This window comes from Ochotona curzoniae, unplaced genomic scaffold, assembly GCF_017591425.1.
Source record: "Ochotona curzoniae isolate NIBS_2020 unplaced genomic scaffold, NIBS_Ocur_1.0 scaffold_3208, whole genome shotgun sequence".
NCBI classification, from domain to species: domain Eukaryota; kingdom Metazoa; phylum Chordata; class Mammalia; order Lagomorpha; family Ochotonidae; genus Ochotona; species Ochotona curzoniae.
This window is the reverse complement of record NW_024467106.1, coordinates 2,293,459-2,315,549: the sequence shown is the minus strand read 5'-3', so window position 1 is coordinate 2,315,549 and position 22,091 is coordinate 2,293,459. Positions and strand designations below refer to the sequence as shown.

The following is a 22,091-nucleotide window of genomic DNA, read 5'->3' as shown; positions in this document are numbered from 1 at the left end:
GAGGCCACCCTGAAAGGGGCCGGGACTCCATTCTCCAACACAAAGCAAGTATGAGGAAGCAGTTGTGACACTCAGGAGGCTGTCGCTGAGTTCACCTCCCACAGAAAGGGCATCTGCACTCGGCCCAAGTGGACCAGGGGGCTGAGTACAGAGCCAGAAATCTGCCTAGATTGTCTCATTTAATGCAAAAGCATGAGACCGCTGTTGCTTTGTGCCATGTCTTTTTTTTTTTTTTAAGATTTATTTATTTATTGGAAAGTCAGATATACAGAGAGGAGGAGAGACAGAGAGGAAGATCTTCCGTCTGATGATTCACTCCCCAAGTGAGCGCAATGGCCGATGCTATGCTGGTCCGAAGCCAGGAGACAGGAACTTCTTCCAGGTATCCCACACGGGTGCAGGGTCCCAAAGCTTTGGGCCATCCTCGACTGCTTTCCCAGGCCACAAGCAGGGAGCTGGATGGGAAGCAGGGCCGCCGGGATTAGAACAGCTGCCCATATGGGATCCCGGGGCGTTCAAGGCGAGGACTTTATCCGCTAGGCCACGCCACCAGGCCACGCCGCCAGGCCTGTGCCATGTCTTGCATGGTGTGCCTGTGGCCTGCCTACAAATGACAGTTGCTCCACATAGCAAAACTCTTCTCCGTCCATTCCTTTCTTTCTTCTAATTTGAGTGAGAGAGAGAATCTCATGCCCTGGTGTACCCTCACATTACTGCAGCAGCTAGGGCTGGGCCAGGCCAGAGCTGGGAGCCTGAGCTCGGTTGGGTCTTCTAAGCAGATGGCAGGGAACCACCTGCGTCTCCCTGGGTGTGCGTACATAGGAAGGCGGCAGCGAGAGGTGGAGCTGGGACTCGGTTACAGGCACTCCTGTACAGGACATGGGCATCTTAATTGCTGCGGGATTTGCCAGGCCAAAAACTGCCCCCACTGCCACCTCCTGTCTGCCTTCTGCTTAACTACCGTCCTCCAGCTCAGGGGTACAAGATGCTGTAGGCCAGCAGAGGGGACACAAGCCACATGGAGAACCCAGGAAATTACATTCATATGTGTGGAGGCCACTGCCTTTTTACACATTACAAAACTCAGTTGTGAAATTCTAACCACAGGCCTGGCATGGTAGCCCAAGAGCTAAAGTCCTTGCCTTGCATGCGCTGGGATCCCATATGGGCACCAGTTCGTGTCCCAACGGCCCTGCTTCCCATCCAGCTCCCTGCTTCCCATCCAGCCCCACTTTCTATCCACCTTCCTCTTTGTGGCCTGGGAAAGCAGTAGAGGACTGCCCAAAGCCTTGGGACCCTGTCCCTGTACCAATGTGGGAGCCCTGGAAGAAGCTCCTGGTTCCTGGCTTCGGATCAGCTCAGCTCCAGCCATCATGGCCACTTGGAGATGAATCAGCTGACAGAAGATCTTTCTCTCTGTCTCCTCCTCTCTGTATGCCTGCCTTTCCAATAAAAATAAATAAATCTTTAAAAAAAACTCTCCCACCACTCAACAAGCGTCTCTCCTTCACCCATGATCACTGGAGAGGGGGAAGGGTAGGGAATGAAAATGTTAAGGTATCTGCCAGTTGTGACACTCGAACTGAGCTCGGTCACAGAGTCCACTTGACCTGGCCTGGCAGCCTCAGTGTAGGGCACCACGGAATGCTTTCTCCATCAGGGCCCTAGTTCCCCCTTTCACGTCTGATTTTAGGAATGATTATTCCTGAAGACAGTTTTTAGGGAGACATTGCTAAGGCAAATAGGAATCCCCAGCAGGCATGATTCCTCTCCCATGACACTTTAACTCAGTGTTTTACACAAAGCATAATGGATCTGTGTGGTCAAGCTGGGTGGCTGAGCTGAGTAACAGGAAAATCAGCACGGGACACAGAGACCGGGCTGGAAAGCCCCAAGCCAACACGTCACAGTACTTGGGGTGCAGTCACTAGAGTCCATCATGCTGTAGGAGACCAAGGCCACATGAGGAACTCGAAAGCACCAACCCTAGGAGCGATTTTCAGACGCGAGGAGCAAAGTCACTCCGTGAATCTCCGTGAGTGGCCCCTGAACCAGGCCGGAGCGAAAGCCAGTCTGTTGAGGAAGCCACAGATAGCCACGTTTCCATCACGGAAACCTTCGAGATGTCAATTCTGACCGGACGGTTCTGTTGAGCTGTAAGCCCTTTTCCTCCTTGAGCCGATAGCCAATGGGAACAGGATGTCCTTGCCACAGTGGTATAGGTCCCAACGGCACTGGAGTGTGCTGGAGGAAGACCGGCTACCCAGGGTGGATACCAGGGAATGGGGTACAGGCAGGGAAGGAATGAGGCTGAGCCGTGTGCAGGCCCAACCCTGGGGATGTTCTATAGACACATCATAGGAACGGACACACCCAGGCTCCTATAGAAAGATGCAGTGCTGGGGCCTGCATTGTGGCACAGCACATTTGGCCCTCCCAGCAGCGCCAGCTTCCCCTTGGAGCACCAGCACATGCCCTGCTGCTCCACTTCTCATCCAGCTCTCTGAAATGATCTGGGAAGCAGCACAAGATGGCACCAGTGTCTGATGCCCTGGCACCCTGGCACCCATGTGGGTGACCCAGAAGAAGCTCCTGGTTCCTGGCTCCAGCCTGGTACATTGCTGGCCATTGTAGGTGTCAGGGCAGTGAGCCAGAGACAGCTTTCTCTCTCTCTCTCTCTCGCTCTCTCTGACTTTCTTCCAAAGAAGGTATCTTCCAGGAAGTTTCCATGTTGGCCACCTTAGCCTCCAGTGAAGGCCAGCAAGCAGTGGACATTCCGCTGCCTACTGAACTTGACACCTCATGAATGGATGTGGGGAAGTCAGGAAAGAAATATATGCCTTGAGCCAGTGTAAGGTCAGGTGGTTTGGGCTTTGCTGCAGCATGAGCTGGTAAGGGTTGGGACTAGGGACAAGTCCTGTCAAGCTAGACTGCAGAACCACCTGGAGAGTGCAAGATCCGGATACAAGTGCCCATTGGGGAAGCTCTGGGAACCTCTCTGATGGGCTGCAACTCCCACTGGTGAGCATGAGAACCAGGACTGGGGACAGGCCTGGCTAGAGAGGCAAGGGTGCCTGCTGGCATGAGTGTGGGCCTGGTTGGGTTGAGCTTCAGTGCCCAATGATGTATACAAGATCTGAATGGGTTATGGGACAGACTTGAAAGTCCACTGAACATGCTGGCAGGCATAGGAACCAGAGCTGGGGGGTCACACTGACTGGGCTGCAGCTCTGCCTGGTGTATGTGAGGCCCAACTGTGCAGTGGGCAAGGCGGGCAGGGCAGGCAGGGCGGGCAGGGCCGCAGCACCCATTGGGTTGCAGTGGAAAGAAGGCAGATCAAATTTTTCAATTACCCTAGTGAAGCTTGACAGCAAATTCCTGGGTGAATGGATACTGTAAGGTGGGCTATGTCAGCCAGTTGACCTTGGAAAGATTTCCTCATCCTTGGAGTGGCGCTATCAACAGCATCTCAGAACTATCGAAACCACTTGAGCAGAACCCTAGGGACAGGCTCCACAACGGGGACCCTGGGACGCCATCGGGTGGCCGTTCCCCATCCCGGGCTGCTGAGGCAGTTGGGGGGCTGGGCGTGTTTCTTCCCTTCTATCCTCCCTCCCCCAGATACAGGAAGAGGAAAAATATGTGTAAACAATGGTTTTGCCCACTTTCCCCTGATCCTCGACGCTTCCCACCCTGATCAGCTATGTAAACATCATCAAAAAGAAAAAGAAAAATAGAAACTCGTGCTTAAAAACTATTCAACTTTTTATAGTGATAATAATAACAGTAACCCGAATAGCAAAGCAAAAGCAAGCAAGCATGCACCTGACAGGTGCAAAGACAGAGGGAGGGAGTCAGAGCACAGGGCCTTGCGTTGGAGCCCAGACAGAAGAAGGGGCCTCCCACGAGGGTCTCCACACGCCGGGCCTCCCCCGCCCCAGCCTCCAGAGCCCACCACCTCATTTCTCAGCCCTCCTGTGCCTGGGGGTGGGAGGGGAGGAAGCCAGGGCTTCCTGAGGAGGGGCTCCCGCGGCCCCCAGCAGGAGCAGCCACTCCCCGGGCTGCCAGGAGAGACAAAGTCTCAGATGCATTTGATGGTCACCTCAAAACATTCTTCACAGAGATTGTATGAGACAGGAAAACAAGAAAAAAAACAAAAGCGCACTCTAACCACGGGACCCCGATGGGCTCTGATGGCATGCCACCCCCCACTACCCCCTTCCCCCGCCTTCCCAACGTGCTCTGTGTTATCAATGCCAGTCCCTGTGTAGCCAAATAATAATAATTACCATATAAATGAATATGCATATGTGTCACTTTTTTCCCTAAAAGCAAGAAAGCCCGTTTACTTTGGATGAAGGTCTGTTTTGTTTTTGAAACAACCAAAGCCCATAATTAGAAGCCTAACCTCTCACTCTTGAAATCCTGTCTCCACCGGGAAGAGACGAAAAAGGCACTGGATGCCCCTTGAAGGTTAGAAGAATTTTAAAACAAATCAGAGGAGATAATTCTGCTCTCTGCAGGTAATGATGGCTCAGACTTGCGTGGAATCACAGAACGGGGAGGTTGGGAGGCCGCTGCAGCGCTCACACCCAGCCCCGGCTCTCACAGAGCCGAGCCACAGAGGGCTGGAGGGCAAGGGCAGGGAGGGCCTCACCTCAGCCCGCCCTCCTGCCACAGGACATGACCTTTGAAAAGGAAACAGGGGCTGCAAGCATGAGGCCAGGTTTCTTCTGGATTCGGGAACTTGCTGTGGATGTTCGGCAAGACAAACAAGCTGGGCGCATCCTAGCTTACGCCACTGCCTCACAGGGTGGCCGTCAACACTCATGCAGGCGCTGGGCATGGCCCTCGGTCCCGGGGTGTGCTATGCTTCCAGTCCAGTCGGGAGACACCCACAGTAGAGTAATGACAGCCTCTTCACACAGTGCGAGGTACACCTGCGGTGGCATGGGACCAATAAAGTGCCACCATCATCAGAGTGACCATCAGGGTCACCATCCCGACATGGCGATGATGGCGGCAGAGCTGCTGGCCAGGGCTGGTGACACCTGGTGCCTCACACGCACTGCAGGCGCACTATGAGGAGAGCGGTACAGAAAGAGGCTCTCAACAGGCTAAGAAGGCTTGTACACATCTGGTGTTGTGGTGAAGTGGATTAAGCCACTGCTGAAGATGCCTGCATTCCACATTGGAGAGCTGGTTCAGATCCTGGCTGCTCCACTTCTGACCGACTCCCTGCTAGTGTTCCTGGGAAGGCCGCAGAGGGCAGCCCACGTGCTTGAACCCCTGTCACCCACGTGGGCAGTCCAGATGGAGTTCCTGGCTCCTGATGCTGGCTTGGCCCAGCCATAGCCGTTATAGTCACGTTGGGACTGAACCAATGGATGAGAGATCTTTCTCTGCCTTTCAAAAAATAATCTTAAGAAAATAAAGGGTTCATAGATGTTAAAATGCATGTTTGAATGTCCTAGAATCACCATATTTCCCCCAAAACTGTCGCCTAAGAGTGTATAGCCAAAGCGGCCCTGGCTCCTATGCCCAGGCCATGTGGCATCTCCGCACAGGTGCTCTCGGACCACGGGGTGCAAAGGTGACAACTCACTAACCCCCCTGAGACCAGACAGTCCAGGGTCCCGGGCTGAGCTTACATGCCAGAGACATTCAAGTCGGGATATAGTAGCCTGGAAACGTGACTCCCATTGCTTCATGCGCTTGGCGGGGGAGGGGAGGAACAGTGACGTCCAGCAAGGCCAGCACCCCCGAGGTCAGTGCCACTCAGTCCAGCATCACCAATCGTGGGTGCCCGGCACTGCCTGCCACGGGGCCTCATCCAACAGTTAGGGACGTGGAGAGAGCTGCACATAGGCCCCACCCCTCGTGCAGGGCCCAGGGCGCCTCCTGCCGTGCTGCTCTGAGCCCATCTCCAGTGGACTTGAGCCCACGTGTCTGCTGTCTGCCTCTCCGCAGGGGAAGGCCTTGAGCTCCTCTGTGCCAGTTCCCACACAGGCAGGAGGACTCCCACCACTGCAGCCAGCATGCTGTCTCCCAGGGCCTGCAGCCAGAGCTGTGGTCAGACCTTGAACTTGAGTACTTTGATGGGGTACATGGATCTTAACTGCTGGGCTAAACCCCTGCCTCTCACCACTGGGTTTAAAACAAGACACAGCATCTCCTGTCGCTACTGTTAATATCCAAAAATGGCTCTGCAGGGGCTGGCACAATGGCTCAACTGGCTCATCTCCCACCTCCAAGTGCTGGGATCCCATACGGGAGCTGATTTATATCCTAGCTGCTCCACTTCCCGTCCAACTCCCTGGCTGAGGCCTGGGAAAGCAGTCGAGGATGGCCCAAAGTATTGGGACCCTGCACCCGCATGGGATACCCGGAAGAAGCTCCTGGTTCCTGGCTTCAAATCGGCTCAGCTCTGGCCATTGCAGTCATTTCGGGAGTGAACCAGGGAGAGGAGATCTTTCTTTCTCTCCTTCTCTCTGTAAACCTGCCCTTCCAATGAAAATAAATAAATCTTGAAAACAAACAAAATTCTAACCAGGAAATTAGGGGAAACATAGGAGTTAAGCCAGCAACCCGGACAAGCTCTGATTCTCAGCTTCGACCCCTGATTCTAGCGGTCCTGGAAAGCAATGGGGACAGCTCAAAAGCTGGGTTCAGCTGCCCAGGTGAGAGAGCTGGACCGAGCGCCCAGCTCCCAGCCTCAACTGCCAGTGTGTGCAGGCCCCTGGGGTAAGCACCCTCCATCTCTGCTTTTTTAACAAATAAATGTCTCAGCTTAGAATCAGAAGTCAGAACAAAAAGCCAAGCTGAATTTTTAGGACTGAGAAACACAACGATGGGACCCCATAGTGGAGCAGAGCAGAGAGAGCAGCCACGTGACAGACTTGATGGCATGGGCTCGGCAGAGAGGAGGGGGAGGGAGGCCTCAGGACCCGCAGGGCGCACCCCAAGTCCCATCCACCTCTCCAGGAGTTCCAACCCAGAACTCTCAATTCAGGGGAGAAAACATGTCCTGTGGGCACGCAGGCAAAACAGCGACGATGTGAGTGGAAAGAGAAGCAAGAGGACATACTGCCTGCAGAACTGTCCCGGAAACTGCCACCAGGAGTTCCTCAGACGCAGAGGCCTGCTGGACAGGGCAGGCAGGAAGTGGGGGCAGCAGAAATGGCGGATCTCTGGGCCAATAGAATTCACCGCCCACTTCGATCGTTCACGGGCGCTTGAACGAGGCCCGGTGGGATGGATGCCGACACAAAGGTAGGATGTGGGAAGTAGCAGGGCCAAGCCAGGGACAACTGGGCGAGGTACTCCCCAGTCAGGGCCTGGCTGATAGGCACTCTGTACTGTCCACCCCACCCTCTACCTGCCCTCTGTGCCCCAGGAAGTTGCCCACCACCACCTGGAGATGAGAGTTTGTGGCACCCTTGGCAAGCCCACTGTACCCTGCACATCTGTCCCGGGGACCTCATGGTGCTAGGGTAGGCGCTTACACCAGCCTTTCCACTGCCCATCCTTGTGCGTTCTGTGCCACCTGCACTCCACGTCACTTCTACAGGACACGCTCCCACGATGCCGGGGGTGACCGTGCTGGGCTCTGCTTAGCCCATGGCCCCAGACTGACCTTCAGACCTGTTTGTCTGCTGTCCCCTCTGGTCACATCCCTCCTTCCTCCCCTTTGTCTTCCCACGTCACACGGGAGCCTTACCCTCCGGACACAGTCCTCCTCTTCCAGACGCTCCTGAACCATTCGGACGAGCAGCTGGCTGGGGAGATTCTGAGGAGGAGACGACAGGTGGGGTGAGGGCCTGTGGCTCAAAGGGGCACTCCACCGCTCCAACGTGTGGACTGTGCCCCTGGCCAGCCTCAGCCTGGGACACTCCACAGCTGCCTCCCAGCCTCTGCCTGCACGGAGTGCCCACCCCACGCCCCCGCCCCACACAGAGCTGAGCCTGCTCCTCTTGAGTAATGAACTGGCTTATGATACCTGTCCACATGCCCAGGTCCCCAGTGAGCTGCGCGGTTCCTGAAGGGAAGGGATGGCATCCTAACTGCCTTCATGCCCACGTGGCAGTGTGGGGGAACCCAGCTCACTCCCCGCAGTCCCACTTTGTGTGACCACGTGGGTAGCCTGAACCTTAGCTTGGTGTGAGTGTCTATGCTGTGAAAACAGGCAAATGCTGCAATCCCCTCCCCGGGATACCCCCAGACCTGCTGGTTCCCGACCCAGCTCCAGGACCAAAGTTCTTACCCCAAGCCTCACAAATCTGACCTGATTGGCTCAGACTGAGTGTCCTGGGCCAAGGCTCTTAGAACACCCCTCCCTAGGATGCCCTTGACCTGAGATCCCCAAAAGCTGGTGCTGCTGCCTTTGGCTCCCATTCTTCCATGGGAGAGCCGGCGGGGGAGAAGGGGTCCAGTCCCAAACCACACCCCAACTGCTTGCCCAGGGCCAAACTGGCCTCCCACGACCAGCGGGAGGGGCTCTGGCCCAGTGCGGGCCACAGTTCCGAGCCCAGGTCTGCACAGCTGTGCCGGCAGCCGCCACACAAAGGAGTCCAGCCGAGGCAAGGAGGGACAGGTGATTCTTCCTGCCACTTCTGCCAGGCCAGGGAGCAGGCCTGGTCTTCGCTCCAAGAGCCAGTGCTTGTGAAGTCTTGGGGCCCCAGGCCCTGCGCCCCAGTGCTGCTGGGGTCCACCGTGAACATGTCCTGGTACAGGCACACACAGGAACAGAGAGCTGACTCCTCCCAGGGCTTCTAGCACAGTCGGGTGGTGTCAGGCTGTGGCTTTTAGGGCTCAGAAAAAGAAGGTGAGGTGGTGATTACAGTAGAAAAGACTTCACTTTAGGGAGAAGAGAATGGGGGCGGGTGAGCCTGCCTGGACTGAGGGCAGGGGATTCCAAGTCAGGCCCCTCCCCCTCTGAGCAGCAGAGTCCCTTCTCACGCAGCCTGCTGGGGGCGGTGCTGCAGGCCACGGGGACCCTAGAAGCAGCGGGTCTCATCCCAGCAGTTTGTGCTGTCCCAGCTACAGGACTTTACAATTAACATTCCACTCTCACTTTCTCTGAGCCCAATTTCTCTGGGCCGCAGGGATTCAGGCCCTGGAGCTGAGCAGTGCTTGACTGAATTGTGTTTAGTGACACAGTTCCCCAAACCCCCTTTAAGGACTCACCCTCTTGCCCTTCAGCTTGTAGGGCTGGGTGGGGTCGACCCCACCTTCAGAAGCAGAGTAGCCTCCCGACTGGTCCAAGCTCATCAGCCTATCCCGCCCCTGAACACTGCGATCCCATCCCAACCAGTGAAGGTGAGGCCCAGGGCATCAGCAGGGTGGGGTGCGGCTGAGGAACCTTGCTTCCCACCAGATCCAAAGCTGACGGGACGAAAGAGCTGGAGCCGTGACAGCCAGTTTGCAGGCCCGAGGCATACATACAGTGGAAACAAAAAACGCGAGCACGGGGACGGGGAACCTGTGCTGGGAAGCAGATGTTACCAGACCGCCAGGATTTCTGCGACGTGGACAAGTGGAAGAGTGACAGCATGAGGCAGAGAGAGAGAAGGACTGAGTGACATGGAGAGGAAAGAGGAGCCCTGAGGGGCCAGAGGGAAGCTGGCCAGCACCCTGACTTCCACCGTCTCCCCACACCCCGCCAGTGGCTCTCAACTTGAACATGTGCCAGACTCTCGGGAGCGTCCGTCCTCACTCCCACTCAGGAGGCCTGGGCTCCGGCTGAGGACCCACATGCCTACAGGCTGTCGCGGGATGGAGGTGCCGCTGGGTCACCTTGGGATCATAGGGTACACGCGCATCGCAATGCCACGCGCCAACGCGGCCTCGCCGCTCGCGCCTCGCAGCCTCGAGCTCGCATCGCCGCCTCGCACGCCTGACGCCATCGCAGCACTAGATAGCGCCTCGCAGCCTCGCTCCCTCGCCGCCATCGTCGCTACGCCTCCTCGCCTCGCCGACCTCGCCGCCACGGCCGCTCGCAGACTCGCCGCACGACTCAGCCGCCTCTAGCCGCTCGGCTCCACGCCGCTGCCCGAATCGCCTCGCCGCCACGGCCGCATTCCGCCTCGCATCGCCGCTCGCAGCCTCTCCTCCACGCGCCTCCGCCACGCTCCTCTCCACTCGCCACGCTCCTCGCCTCCACGGAGCCGCTCTCCACACGCCGCCTGCATCCTCGCCTCCTCGCGCCAAGCCTCCACGCCTCATCCGCCCGCCACCTCGCGCCTGCGCCATCGCCACACTCCGCCAGCGCCAACTCGCTACACGACGCCACGCCATGCCGACTCGCCGCTCCGCTCCTAGCAGCCTACGCCCGCTCCGCTTCTGCCGCCAAGCCACACTCCGCTCGGCCGCCTCGCCGCAATAGCCGCCACTCCTCGCCTCCACGCGCCTCGGCACTAGGCGCCACGCCGCCACGCGCCACGCACCAAGCCTACGCGCCTACGCCACCAGCTCCTCGCCTCTCTCCACCTACGCCGCACGCTGCTCGCACACGCTCCACGCACCTCGCCGCCACGCCTCCACGCGCCACGCACCTCGCACAGCCACAATACGCAGCCATACGCCGCCCTGCCGCACCTCGCCTGCGGCTACACGCCGCAGTCACCAGCGCACGGCCACAGCTCACGCCGACACCGGCCGCACGCTCCTCTCTCCATCGCCGCTCGCCACCTGCAGCGTCTCCTCCACGCAGCCAGTCACCACGCCGCCTACGCCCACGCGCCACTCCGCATACTCCGCCACGGCTCCCACGCCTCCAGCCGCCACTACACAACTCCCACCGTCTCCGCCACGCCTCTCGCAACCTACGCCGCCACGCCTGCCGCCACGACGCCATCTCCTCACGGCTCCATCGCACCTCGCGCCCATCCTCCATCGCGACCCGCTCCACGACTCACGCCGCCAGCCGCCCCCGCGCGTCGCCACCTCGCCGTCCACGCACACTCACGCCTCACGGCCACTCACCACTCACCTCGCACCACTCCACCATCTCCGCCTCTTCCAATGCTCCTCGCTCCTCGGCGCCTACGCCACCTACGCGAATACGCCACTCGCCACCTGCCTCCTCTCGCCACGCCAAGCGCCACGCCTCCAGGCCGCCCCGCGCGACGCCTCCTAGCCTCGCCTCTGCGCCATCGCTACCAGCGCCGGCCTACGCGCACTCCGCCTAGCTCAGCGCACTCCGCCATATAGCCGCCATCGCCCAAGCCTCCATCTCCGCCTCGCCACCACCCGCATACGCGCCACGCCACCTAGCCGCCACTCCGCCCCTGAACTCACCTCTCCACCACTCTCCACGCTGACACGCCTCCACGCCGCCAGCACGCCCTCTCCGCCACGCCACACGCCATCCACCTCGCTCCAGCCACCTCGCTCCCCGCGAGTCGCCACCATCTGCCAGTCCACCTACGACTACTCTCACGGCACTCGCCTCGCCGCTGCCGCCTCGCCTCTCGCTCGCATCACTAGCCTCCTGCTCGCCACTCGACTGCCACTCGCGCCCCGCGCGTGACGGCGCGCCTCATACCGCCTCCGCCTCTAGCGCCAAGGGCTGCCGCCACGCCACCTTCGCAGCCATGCCGCCCTCGCCACCGGCCATCCACGCGCAGCGCCTGGCGCCTGCCGACACGCGACTCGCTCCAGCGACCCCGCGCCGTCGCCGCCTCGCGCCTAGCAGCATCGCCTCCTCGCGCCATGCCGCCTACTCTCGCCTGCACGCCTCGCCGCCTCGACGCCTCGCCGCCACGCAGCTCGCCGCCTATCCGCTCGCGCATCGACCTCCTGCCGCTGCCGCCCGCGCCTCGCCGCCTCGCTCCAACTCAACGCCGACTCGCGCATCGCCGCCTGCCTCTCGCCGCTTGCCGCCTAGCCGCATCGCCGCCTCTCGCGCCCTGCTGCTCGCAACCTCGCCTCATCGCTACTAGCAACCTCGCTCCACGCCGCATCGCCTCATGCACCTCGCCGCACAGCCGCCTACCAGCCTCCTAGCGCTCCGCCGCCTCTGCCGCCTGACGCCACGACTGCTCGCGCCAAGCGCCCCCGCGCAGGCCGCATCGCAGCACACGCGACCAGGCCGGCTCGCGCACCCCGCGCCACGAAGCCTAGCCGCTTCGCCTCTCCTCAAGACGCTCGCTGCTCGCCGCAACGCCTCCTGCCGCCTCGCAACCTGCTCCTGCCTCCTCGCCGCTGCCTTTCGCCGCCTACGCAGCCTCGGCCTCGACTCCTAAGCCGAATCGCGCCTCGCCGCCTCGCCGCCTCGCCTCTAGCGCCCCCGCGCCAGGCGCTCGGCCCGTGCATGGACGCTCGCCGCCCCCGCCGCCCTCGCGCCTGCCGCCACGCCGCTGCCGCCTGCTCTGCCGCCAATCCGCTCGCCAACTCGCCTCCTACGCACCACGGGCTTCCGCCTTCCCGCACGCAGCCATAGCTCCCTCTACGCACCCGCGCAGGCGACGGCCATACGCCTCTCGCCGCTCGCCGCCACCGCCGCTAGCCACACGACGCCAAGCTCACGCTCCTCGCCACTCGCGTGCCGCCACGTCCAAGCGTCCACGCTCGCAACCTATCGTCCGCACGCCACATGGCCACGCCAAGCCGCACGCCTCCATCGCCACCTTGCCGCCACGCCGCCTACCGGCTATGCCTCCAGCCTGAACGCCGCCACGCCACCACGCCGCCACGCATCCACGCTCCACGCCACCAAGCTCACTCCACGCGCCAGCCGCCACGCCTCAAGCCTCCTCGCTCCACGCGTCCAGCGCTCTCATCACGCCTCACGCTCCACGACTCACGGCCGCCACGCACCACGCAGCGGCCACGCCTACGCCACCCTCGCTCTACGCACCATCCGGCACGCACCCACTCCGCAATCCTCCAGCTCCACGTCCTCAACTCCCAGCACTCCTCCACGCACACTCCGCCTCGCCACCAAGCCTCAACGTCCACCACGCCGCCTCGCCTCTCCGCACTCCTCCACGGCACAGCTCCACTCCACCACGCCGCCACGCCACCACGCTCCACGCCACCTCGCATCTCGCCCAGCCGTCACTCCGCCACTCCACACTCCTCACTCCTCAACTTCACATGCTCCAACTCACCACGGTCCACTTCCGCCACGCCGCCTCTCCAGCTCTTCCACTCCTCCACGCCACTCTCCGCACTCGCCCGACCTCACTCGCCACTCATTCTCAACACTCTCCTGTCGCCACTCCACACTCGCCACTCTACACGCACCAGCCGCCATCGAGCCAAGGCTCCACTGCACCACTACTCCACTCCACACTCACCTCTCCCACTCTCAGCCACGCCTCTCTGCACCACGTCCCACGCCTCAAGCGCCACTCCTCCACTCCGCACTCCACCACTCTCCACTCCTCCATCCGCCCACGCCCGACACTCCATCCTCCACTCCGCCCCTCTCGAACGCACCTACGCTCACCCACACTCTCACTTACCATTCCACTCTCACGCCGCCACTCCGCACGCCGACATCCAACTCGCCGCCTCGCTCCAATCGACTCAGCCTCCCCGCGCCACGCACTCTCCACCATCGGCACGCCTCCACTCCTCAGCCGCTGGCACCCCATCCTCAGATCACTCCTCAGCCACACGCGCTCTAGCCTCTCGCCACTCCTCTACTCCGCCAGCATCCATACTCCAAGACACTCCACCACTCACCACGCCACACTCCGCCCCGCTCGACGCACCATCTCTCCACTCAACCACGCCGCCACGCCGCAACTCCGCCATACACACTCCACGCCGCCACTCGCACGCCCCACGCTCCACTCATCGGCACCTCGCCACACTCTCATCCGACCCGCGCGTACGCACCACTCCTCCACTCCTCCACGCCTCAGCGACGACACCTCGCCGTCACGCCTCCACGCCGCTCGCCACACGCCACTGGAACGGCGACTCAGCCTCGCCGCACGCCTCACGCACACGCCGCCACTCCGCTCGTCTCCACGCCTCCTCTGCCGCTACGCCTTCGCCCACGCGCCCGCGCCAGGCCGCTTGCGCACCGCTACATCGCAGCCTCGCGCCACTACGCCTCGCCCGACACGCTCTGCCGCCTGCGCCCACGACGACCAAGGACTCCATCGCATACGCCGCCCCGCTCCTGCCGCCTGCGCACGCAGCACGCGCTCGCCACATGCCTCTCTCTCTATCGCCATGGCCAGCCTCGCGGCACGCCACTAGCGCCTACGCAAACACGCCTCCAGCCGCCACGCTCATGCCGCCTCGCCCCTCGCCCCCTCCGAAATCCGCACGCCGCACGCAGCCAGCCGCCTCCGCCGCTCTACCAAGCCGGTAGCGCTAGCCGCACTCCGACAACGCCGCCCACGACTCCTCGCCACACGCCGACACGATTCCTGCCGCCACGCCTCGCCGCTACGCAACCAAGCCTCCAAGACCGCCTCGAACTCCTCGCGCCTGGCTCCTTCGCCTCCTCGCGCCTCGCATCTAGCCGCCTAGCAGCTCGCGCCACGCCTCCTAGACGCCAGCCTCACACGACATCTCGCCGCCCCGCGCCTGGCCGCACTAGACCCAGCGCTCGAGCCTTGCCGCCTAGCGCCCCGCGCCAGGCCGCCTCGCAGCCCGCGCTAGCAGCTCGCCGACTAGCCGAATCACCTCCTCGCAGCATGCCGCCTCGAATCCTAGCATCCTCCGCCGACCCCGCGCCAGAGTCCGGGCTCGCGCCCACGACTCCACGCCGCGCTTCGCGCATAGCGCCTCCGCCACCTAGCCGCCTCGGACGCCTCGACGCCATAGGCCTACTCGACGCCTCCGGAGCCATCGCCACTAAGCGCTCGCCACATGCCGCCTCGCCGCCATCGCCGCCTGCTGCACGCCGCTAGCTCCTCGGCCGCACGCTACTCTCCGCATCGCACACCTAGCGCAACGCCTCGCCGCCACGCCGCCTCATCTCCGCTCGCGCCTCTCCACACGCCGCCTCGCCTCCTCTCCGCCTCGGGCCACGCCGCCTAGCCTCACGACGACCGCCGCCATCGCCGCCATCGCTCCACGCGCCTCGCCTCTCGCCGCCTCGCCTCCACGCCGCCTCTCACTACGCCGCCTAGCCGCCATCGCCTCCTACGCAGCCACGCCGCCACGCCTCCTCGCGCCACGCTACCTACGCCGCACGCTCAGCGACAAGCCGCCTCGCCTCCACGCCGCCTGCGCCTCGGTCCGCCTCCACTCCGCCTGCTCGCGACGCTCCTCGTCAACCTCCCGCCACGCCTCCTCGCTCAACGCCGCTGCAGCTCGCCACTCGCCTCTCGCAGCCACGCCCCACGCCGCCACGCCACCACGCGCACGCGCCTACGCGCTGCGCCACCGCGGCACGCGGTGCCACCCATACGCCACGCCACACTACGCTCGCCGCCCGTCCCGCCACCAGCACCTCGCTCCTCGCAGCTCTCACTCTCCGCCAGCAGCACTCCTCACTCGCACTCGCTCGCCTCACTGCCGCCTCGCACCTCGCACTCCGCCACCACGCCACGCCTCCTCGCCCTCACGCTCCATCGTCCACGCTCGAAAAGCCCCTCGCACGCCGCCAGGCCAACACGCCACTCGTCAACATAGCCGCCTAGCGTACACGCGCCCCCGTGGATATCGCCGCCTCCGCCGCCTCGCCGGTCTACACCTCGCCGGGACAGGCCTCTCGGCCATCCTCGCTCCTATCGCCGAAACGCCCTGCTCAACGCCACTGCCGAAAGCGAGCTGGCCGACACGCCGCTGCCTCCTCGCCGCCTCGCCTCCAATCCGCCGCCTGCCTTGCCTCGCCGCCTCGCCTAATCGCACGACTCAGCCTCTCGCCACCTCGCCGCCCGGCGACGCGCCACGCAGCTCGCCGCTCGCCTCGCAGCCATAGCCGCCACGCCGCACGCTCCATCACCGCTAGCAGCAGCTCGCTTCACTCGCATCTCGACGCCCCCGCGCTGGCCGCCTCGCCTCATAGCTACTCGAGCCTCGCCGACCGCCGCCTCGCGACTGCCACCATGCCGCTACGCGCTAGCCTCCACTCCAACTAGCCGCCCGAGCGTCGACGTCGCCGAACGCCTCTGCCGGAATATCCGCACTACGCCTGCATCGACTACTCGACGCCTCGCACGACTCGCCGCCTCGCACTCGCCTAGCGACTCGGCCGACTAGCTCTCGCAGCTCGGCCTCGCTCTCGCAACGCAGCTCGAATCTCGCCTCCTCAGCTCGCCGCATCGACTCCTAGCCGCCTGCCGCATCGCCTCCACGACGCTCGCATCATCGCTAGCCGCCCCGACCTCCTAGCAGACTGCGCCTCGACTCCTAGCCGCCTCGCCTCTCGACGCCTCGACGCTCGCCTCGCGCTAGCCGCTCGCTCATCGCAGCCTAGCCGCCTCGCTCACGCCGCACGCCTCCTCGCGCCACGCCGCACGCGCTCGCGCCTCGACTCGCGCCTAGCCGCTATGCTACTAGCGACTCGCCGACTCGACGCACACGAAATCACTGCCTCGCCGCTCGCCTCTGCCGCCTCGAACGCCTCGCTCCTCGACGCCTCGAAGGCCTCTCCTACTCGACTCTCGACTCTCGCCGCTCGCCTTCGCCGACTCGAATCATCTCGCCTCATCGCCTCTCGCCGACTCGCCGCTCGCCGCCCCAGCTGACGCCTAGCAGACCTCGCTCTCGCCGCCTCGCTCCTAGCACGACTCTCGACTCGCGCACCCCGCCTCGCCACAGCCGCATCGCATCTCGCCTCGACTCTCGCCTATCGCGCTGCCCACCATAGCCGCTCGACACGCCGCTCGCCGCCTACTCGACTCGGATCCACGCCTCCTGGACGCCTTGCTCTTCGCCTCCTAGCGCTCGCCGCCTCGCCTCCTCGCGCCTATCATCGCGCTCTCCGCATCGCAGCCAAGGCCTCCGACTCATAGCCCTTTACGCGCCTCGAAGCCCGCGCTCGCGCCATCGGCAGCTCGCCGCCCCGCGGCGTCTCCACACGCCGCCTCGCCATCCTCGCTCTCGCCGCACGCCGCCTCGCCTCAAGCTCCTCGCTCCTCGCATCCTTCGCCGCCTCGCCGCTCGATCTAGCCTCTCGCCGACTCGCACTCGCCGGATCGCCTCATCGCCTCCATAGCCATCCTCGCCGCCTCGCTGCCGCATCGCTCACTAGCGACCCGCTCGAACGCCTCTCGCCGCCTCGGCCTCCTCGCAGCTCGCTACCTAGCGCCTACGAGCCTCGAGACAGCCGCCTCGCCTCTCGCCTCCTCGCCCGAACTCGCATGCCTCGCCTCCTCGCATATCGCCGCTCGCTCTCGACCGACCTGCAGCATACCCTTCATCGCAGCCTGCCGAAGCGCCTGCCTCTCAGACTCATAGAAGCCGACGCCTCGCCTCCTCGAGCCTGCCCTCGATCGTCGAATCGCCTCTCGAATCGCCTCCTATCGAATCTCGCCTCCTTCGCAGCCCCGAGCGTAGACTCCACCGAAGCATGGGACTCCTCCCTCCTCGCTCCTAGACGCATCGCAGAATTAGCACCTCGCGCCAACGCCTCCAGCTCGCAGACTCGAACTCTCTCGCATCGCTCCATCGCCTCTGTCTACTAGAAGCCCATGCGTCGCAGAATGCAGCATAGACGAATAGAATATGCAGACTCGCCGCTAGCCTCCTAGAGCCTACGCCGAATCGCATCCTCGAATCCGCCGCCAACGGAGATGGACGCCCTACGCCGCCTCGAACTCCTCGATGCTCGACTACTACGCGCCACGAGCCTCCACGCCCGACGCCTCCAGCCTAGACGACTAGCAGAATCGCCGCCTCGACTCCTCGCAGCCTAGCGCCAGCGCCTGCCGCTCGCCTCCTAGCAGACTCGACGCCTCGCAGACTCGCCGCCTCGCCTCCTCGCGACTAGCCGCCTGCCGCTCGACGCCTCCTCGCGACTGCCGCCTAGCCTCCCGCCGATCGCCTCCCGCCTTCCTCGCCACCATCGCCCGACTCGCCTCTCGCCGCTCGCCGCTAGCGCCTTAGCCTCCTCTCCGCATCGCACGACACGCCGCTCTCGCCGACTGCCGCTAGACGAAACTAGCCGCCCCCGCGCCTGGCCGTGAAGCCACCGCGCCTGGCCTCCTCGCCGCCCCCGCTCATCGCCGCTCGCTCTAGCAGCCTCGGCCGCCACGACCCTCGCCGCCTCGCCTGTCGCCGCCTGCTCCTCGCCGCTTCTCTCGCTCCTCGCCTCATCGACGCCTCGGCTCCTCGCGCTGCCGCCTAGAAGCACGCTCCTGCCGCCTAGAGCCATCGCCGCCTGCCGACCAGACCGCCCTCGCCGAAACCGCGCATGGAAGCGTCGACGCACCCTCGCCAGGCGACCTAGCAGCACCCGCGCCTCGCCGCCTGCAGCCTCGCAGCATAGCGCCTCGCGCCGGCCGCCTAGCGCCTCGCTACTCGACGCTGCCTCACGGCCGCACTCCGCCTCCGCAGACATCGCCGCCTAGCACTCTAAGCCCCGCCGCCTGGCGACTCGCCGCCTCGCATACACGCCGACTCGCGCTCGAAACATAGCCGCTAAGCCGCTCGCCGCCTCGCCACCTAGCCGCTAGCCGCACGCCAAGCCGCCAAGCTCGCTCCACGGCCTCTCGCAGAACGCCACTAGCGCCACGGCAGCCTCTAGCCGCCACTGCTCTAGCCGCCTCGCGCCTGCCCTCGCCGCCAGCCTGTACGACGCTAGCTCCTCGCGCTCGCACACCACGCGCTCGCACCTCGCGCCTAGCTACGCCGCCTGCCGCCTCGCCTCCTAGCCGCTCAGCCTCCTCGCCGCTCGCGCTAGGCCACTCTCAATCGCCGATCGGCTACACGACGCCACGCTCTCTGCCTAGCGCCTAGGCCGCCTTCCGCCTCCTCAGCCGCCACGCCTCCTAGCAGCCTGCCTCACGCTCCATGCTCCTCGCCTCCTCGCATCCAGCTGCACGCGCCAGCCTCCATACGCGCCTCGCCACATCCGCGCCTCCTCAAGACGCACTCGCACTCGCGCTGCGCCCGCTACTCGCCGACGCCTCTCGCAGCCTCGCCTACTGCCGCCACGCATTCGCCGCAAAGCCTCGACCGCCTCGCCCACGCATCCAGCCGCCACGCCGCCTCGGCCCTCGCAGCCATATACTATCGCCGCTCAGCGCCACGCCGCCTAGCCAGCTTCGACACGCGCACGCTCCGAGCCGACTCGCCTCATCGCCTCCTAGCTCGCCACGCCTCCACGCCACTCGCCGCCACGCAGCCACGCACACGCCGCCTACGCCTCCAAGCCTCTACGCGCTACCGCCTCGGCGCCACGCCACACGCCGCATTCCTCCACGCACTCGACACCCATGCGCTCGCCGCCTAGGCGCCACGCCTCCTCGCCGCCTAGCGCCTCGCCTATAGCCGCCACGCTCATCGCACCACGCCTCCATCGCGACACGCCTCGCCGCCTTCTCCTCCATCGCCGCCCCCGCGCGACGCCACCACTCCTCCACTCCTCCTCGCCGCCACGCGATCCATAGCCGCACGCCGCCATGCCGCTCTCGCCTCGCCGCCAGCCTACCTTCCGCCTCGCCACACGCAGCATACGCACCGCGCCACGCCTCCACGCACCTGCGGCCTGCCGCCTCGCACCAGCGCAGCTCCCAACGCCGACTCGCCGCTCGCCGCAACGCACCAAGCGCAGCCGCCACTCCGCCACGCTCCATAGCCGCTGCTCGCCACTCGCCTCGCCACCTCGTACACGCCACATCGCCTCCACGCATCGCCGCCCCGCGCGTCGAGCACCTCGCGCCACGCCTCCACGCGCCAGCCGCTTACGGCCACTCTCTATCTCACTAGCCACGTTCAGCTCGCCGCCACGCCTCCACGCCTCGGCCCTCTCTACCTACGCACCCTCGCGCCCGCGCGACTCCTACTCTCCGCACGCCACCCATCTCCGACTCGCAGCCACGCTACCTCGCGCCTCGCCTCCAGCCGCCTCGCCACCCTCGCCTTTCCACGCCTCCCGGGACGCGCCACGACGCCTCTCCGCCATCGCCACGCTAGCTCGGCCGCATCCGCCTACAAGCGCCTAGACTCCTCGCCTCTAGCATCTCGCCGCCCCGCGCCTGGCCGGCCTCGCCGGCCTCGGCTAACGAGCACTAGGAAGACACGCGCCTAGAAGCATCGCCAACTCGCGACTCGAAGTTCGCCGACACGCCACAAGGTCTCCTGCCGCTAGCTCTATCCGCCTGCCGCCTCGACTCCCAGCGCTATCCGCCACCATCGCACCACGCATCTCGCCGCAATCGCCTGCTCGCGGCCTAGCGACCGCGCCTCAGCCACCTAGCCTACTCGAGCTCCCTCCTGCAGCCTCGCCGCGCTCGCCTCCCCGCGCCCTCGCCTGCCGACACGCCGACACGCCGCAAGCACCTCGCCTCAACGCCGGTCGCCTCGACGCACGCGGCCCATGCCGCCACGCACTCATCGACTCCTCGCCGCCTAGCCACCTAAGCGCATCTCCTCGCAGCAAGCATCCTCGACAATCTCGCGCCTCGCATACTGCCGCACTTGGCATCCTCGCATCACTCGCCGCCTCGCCTCTCGCAGACTAGCCAGACTAGCAGATCGCCTCTCGCCGGCGCCTCCTCGCCTACCGCCGCCCCGAGCCTGGCCGCCTCGCAGACCCCGCGACTCGCGCATGCCGCCTCGCCGCCCACGAGACAGTCGACTGCGACCCCGCGGCCTCCGCACGACTCGCGACCTTCGAACGCCTCCAACGCGATGTTGCTAGCATCCTTCTCGCTCCTCGCGAAACGCGAGGCCGAACTAGCCGCCAAGCCGCCTTGCGACTAGGCAAGCTCGGCCGCACATCGCCACTCGCGCCTCGACGCTCGCCGACTGCCTCCTGGGACGCACTCGGCGCCTCGCTCCTCGCCGCCTCGCATCCTACGCGCTCGCCAGGCCTCGACGCCTGCATGCTCGAGACTCGCCTCCTCGCCGCTCGCTCTCGCCGCCAGCATTCACGCGCCTCGGCCTAGCAGGCTCCGACGCCTCGCAGCCGAGCCGCTAGACTCCTCGACGCCTGCTACTCTCGCCGACACTCGCGGCCTCGCCGACTAGCCGCCTCGCCGCTCGCCTAATCGCTCGCTCGCCTACCTCGGCCGCACGCCACTCTCGCCTCGACACGCGCTACTCCGCCCGCCACTCACGCCTCCAGCGCACGCCTCCATGCCGCTCGCCACATCGCGCCTCGCAATCTCCCATTCGCCACTCCTCACTCCGCCACGCGCTTGCTCCATCACTCGCGCCAGGCCTCACTCTCAAGCAACCACTCCTCCACGCACCATCGTCCAGCCGCCACTCAGACACGCCACTCGCCTCCACGCCGCCATCTGCCTAACTCCGACCTCGCCACACTCCGCCACTGCCGCCACTCCGCACGCCGCCACTCGCCACACGACACCTCTCCTCACGCACCATATCCGCCACTCGCCCTCTCCATCACAGCCACCACTCTCCCTCGCTCCACGCCACCACGCTCCTGCGTCCACGCCTCCACTCCGCCACTCCTCACGCCACAACGCCGCACTCCACCACGCCTACTCACCTCGCCACGCCACACGCCACACGCCACCACGCTCCCGCGTGGACTCCACTCGCTCCATGCCAAACCAACGCCACCACGTCCACCACGCCTCCACTCTCACTCCGCCCCCGTCTCGACGCCTCCGATCTCCAGGCCGCCACGCCACCAGCAGCATACGCCGCGCGGCCATCCATCTCCACTCGCACGCCCCTACGCCACATCTCCACTCGCCTCCGCAGTCCATGGCCGCCACTCCGACCGTCCACACGCGCCATCTCCGCCACTCCTCGACGCCACCACTCCATGCGCCACGCCTCCTCGCTATCGCTCACGCCTACTCGCACTCACGCCGCCCCGGCGTATGGCCTCGCCGCCACGCCGCTGCCTCTACGCGCCTACGCGCACGCCGCTCGCCTACCTCGCGCTCGCGCCTGCTCCGCTCTCGCGCCCCGCGGACAGGCGCCTCTCGCCTCGCCTCCTACGCCGCCCGCCGCCTCGCTCCTGCGCCGCTGACCAG

At 64.3% G+C, this 22,091-nt stretch overlaps 1 protein-coding gene across 2 annotated transcripts in view; it reads right to left on the bottom strand.

Moving 5' to 3' along the window:
• AK8 (adenylate kinase 8) overlaps window positions 1–22,091 on the bottom strand; it is a 124,098-nt gene that overhangs the window by 78,702 nt on the left and 23,305 nt on the right. For both annotated transcript variants that reach the window (XM_040963758.1, XM_040963759.1), the window contains one exon: window positions 7,721–7,789. In XM_040963758.1, coding sequence (XP_040819692.1) covers window positions 7,721–7,789 — 69 coding nt within the window. The remainder of the gene's footprint in view (window positions 1–7,720; window positions 7,790–22,091) is intronic.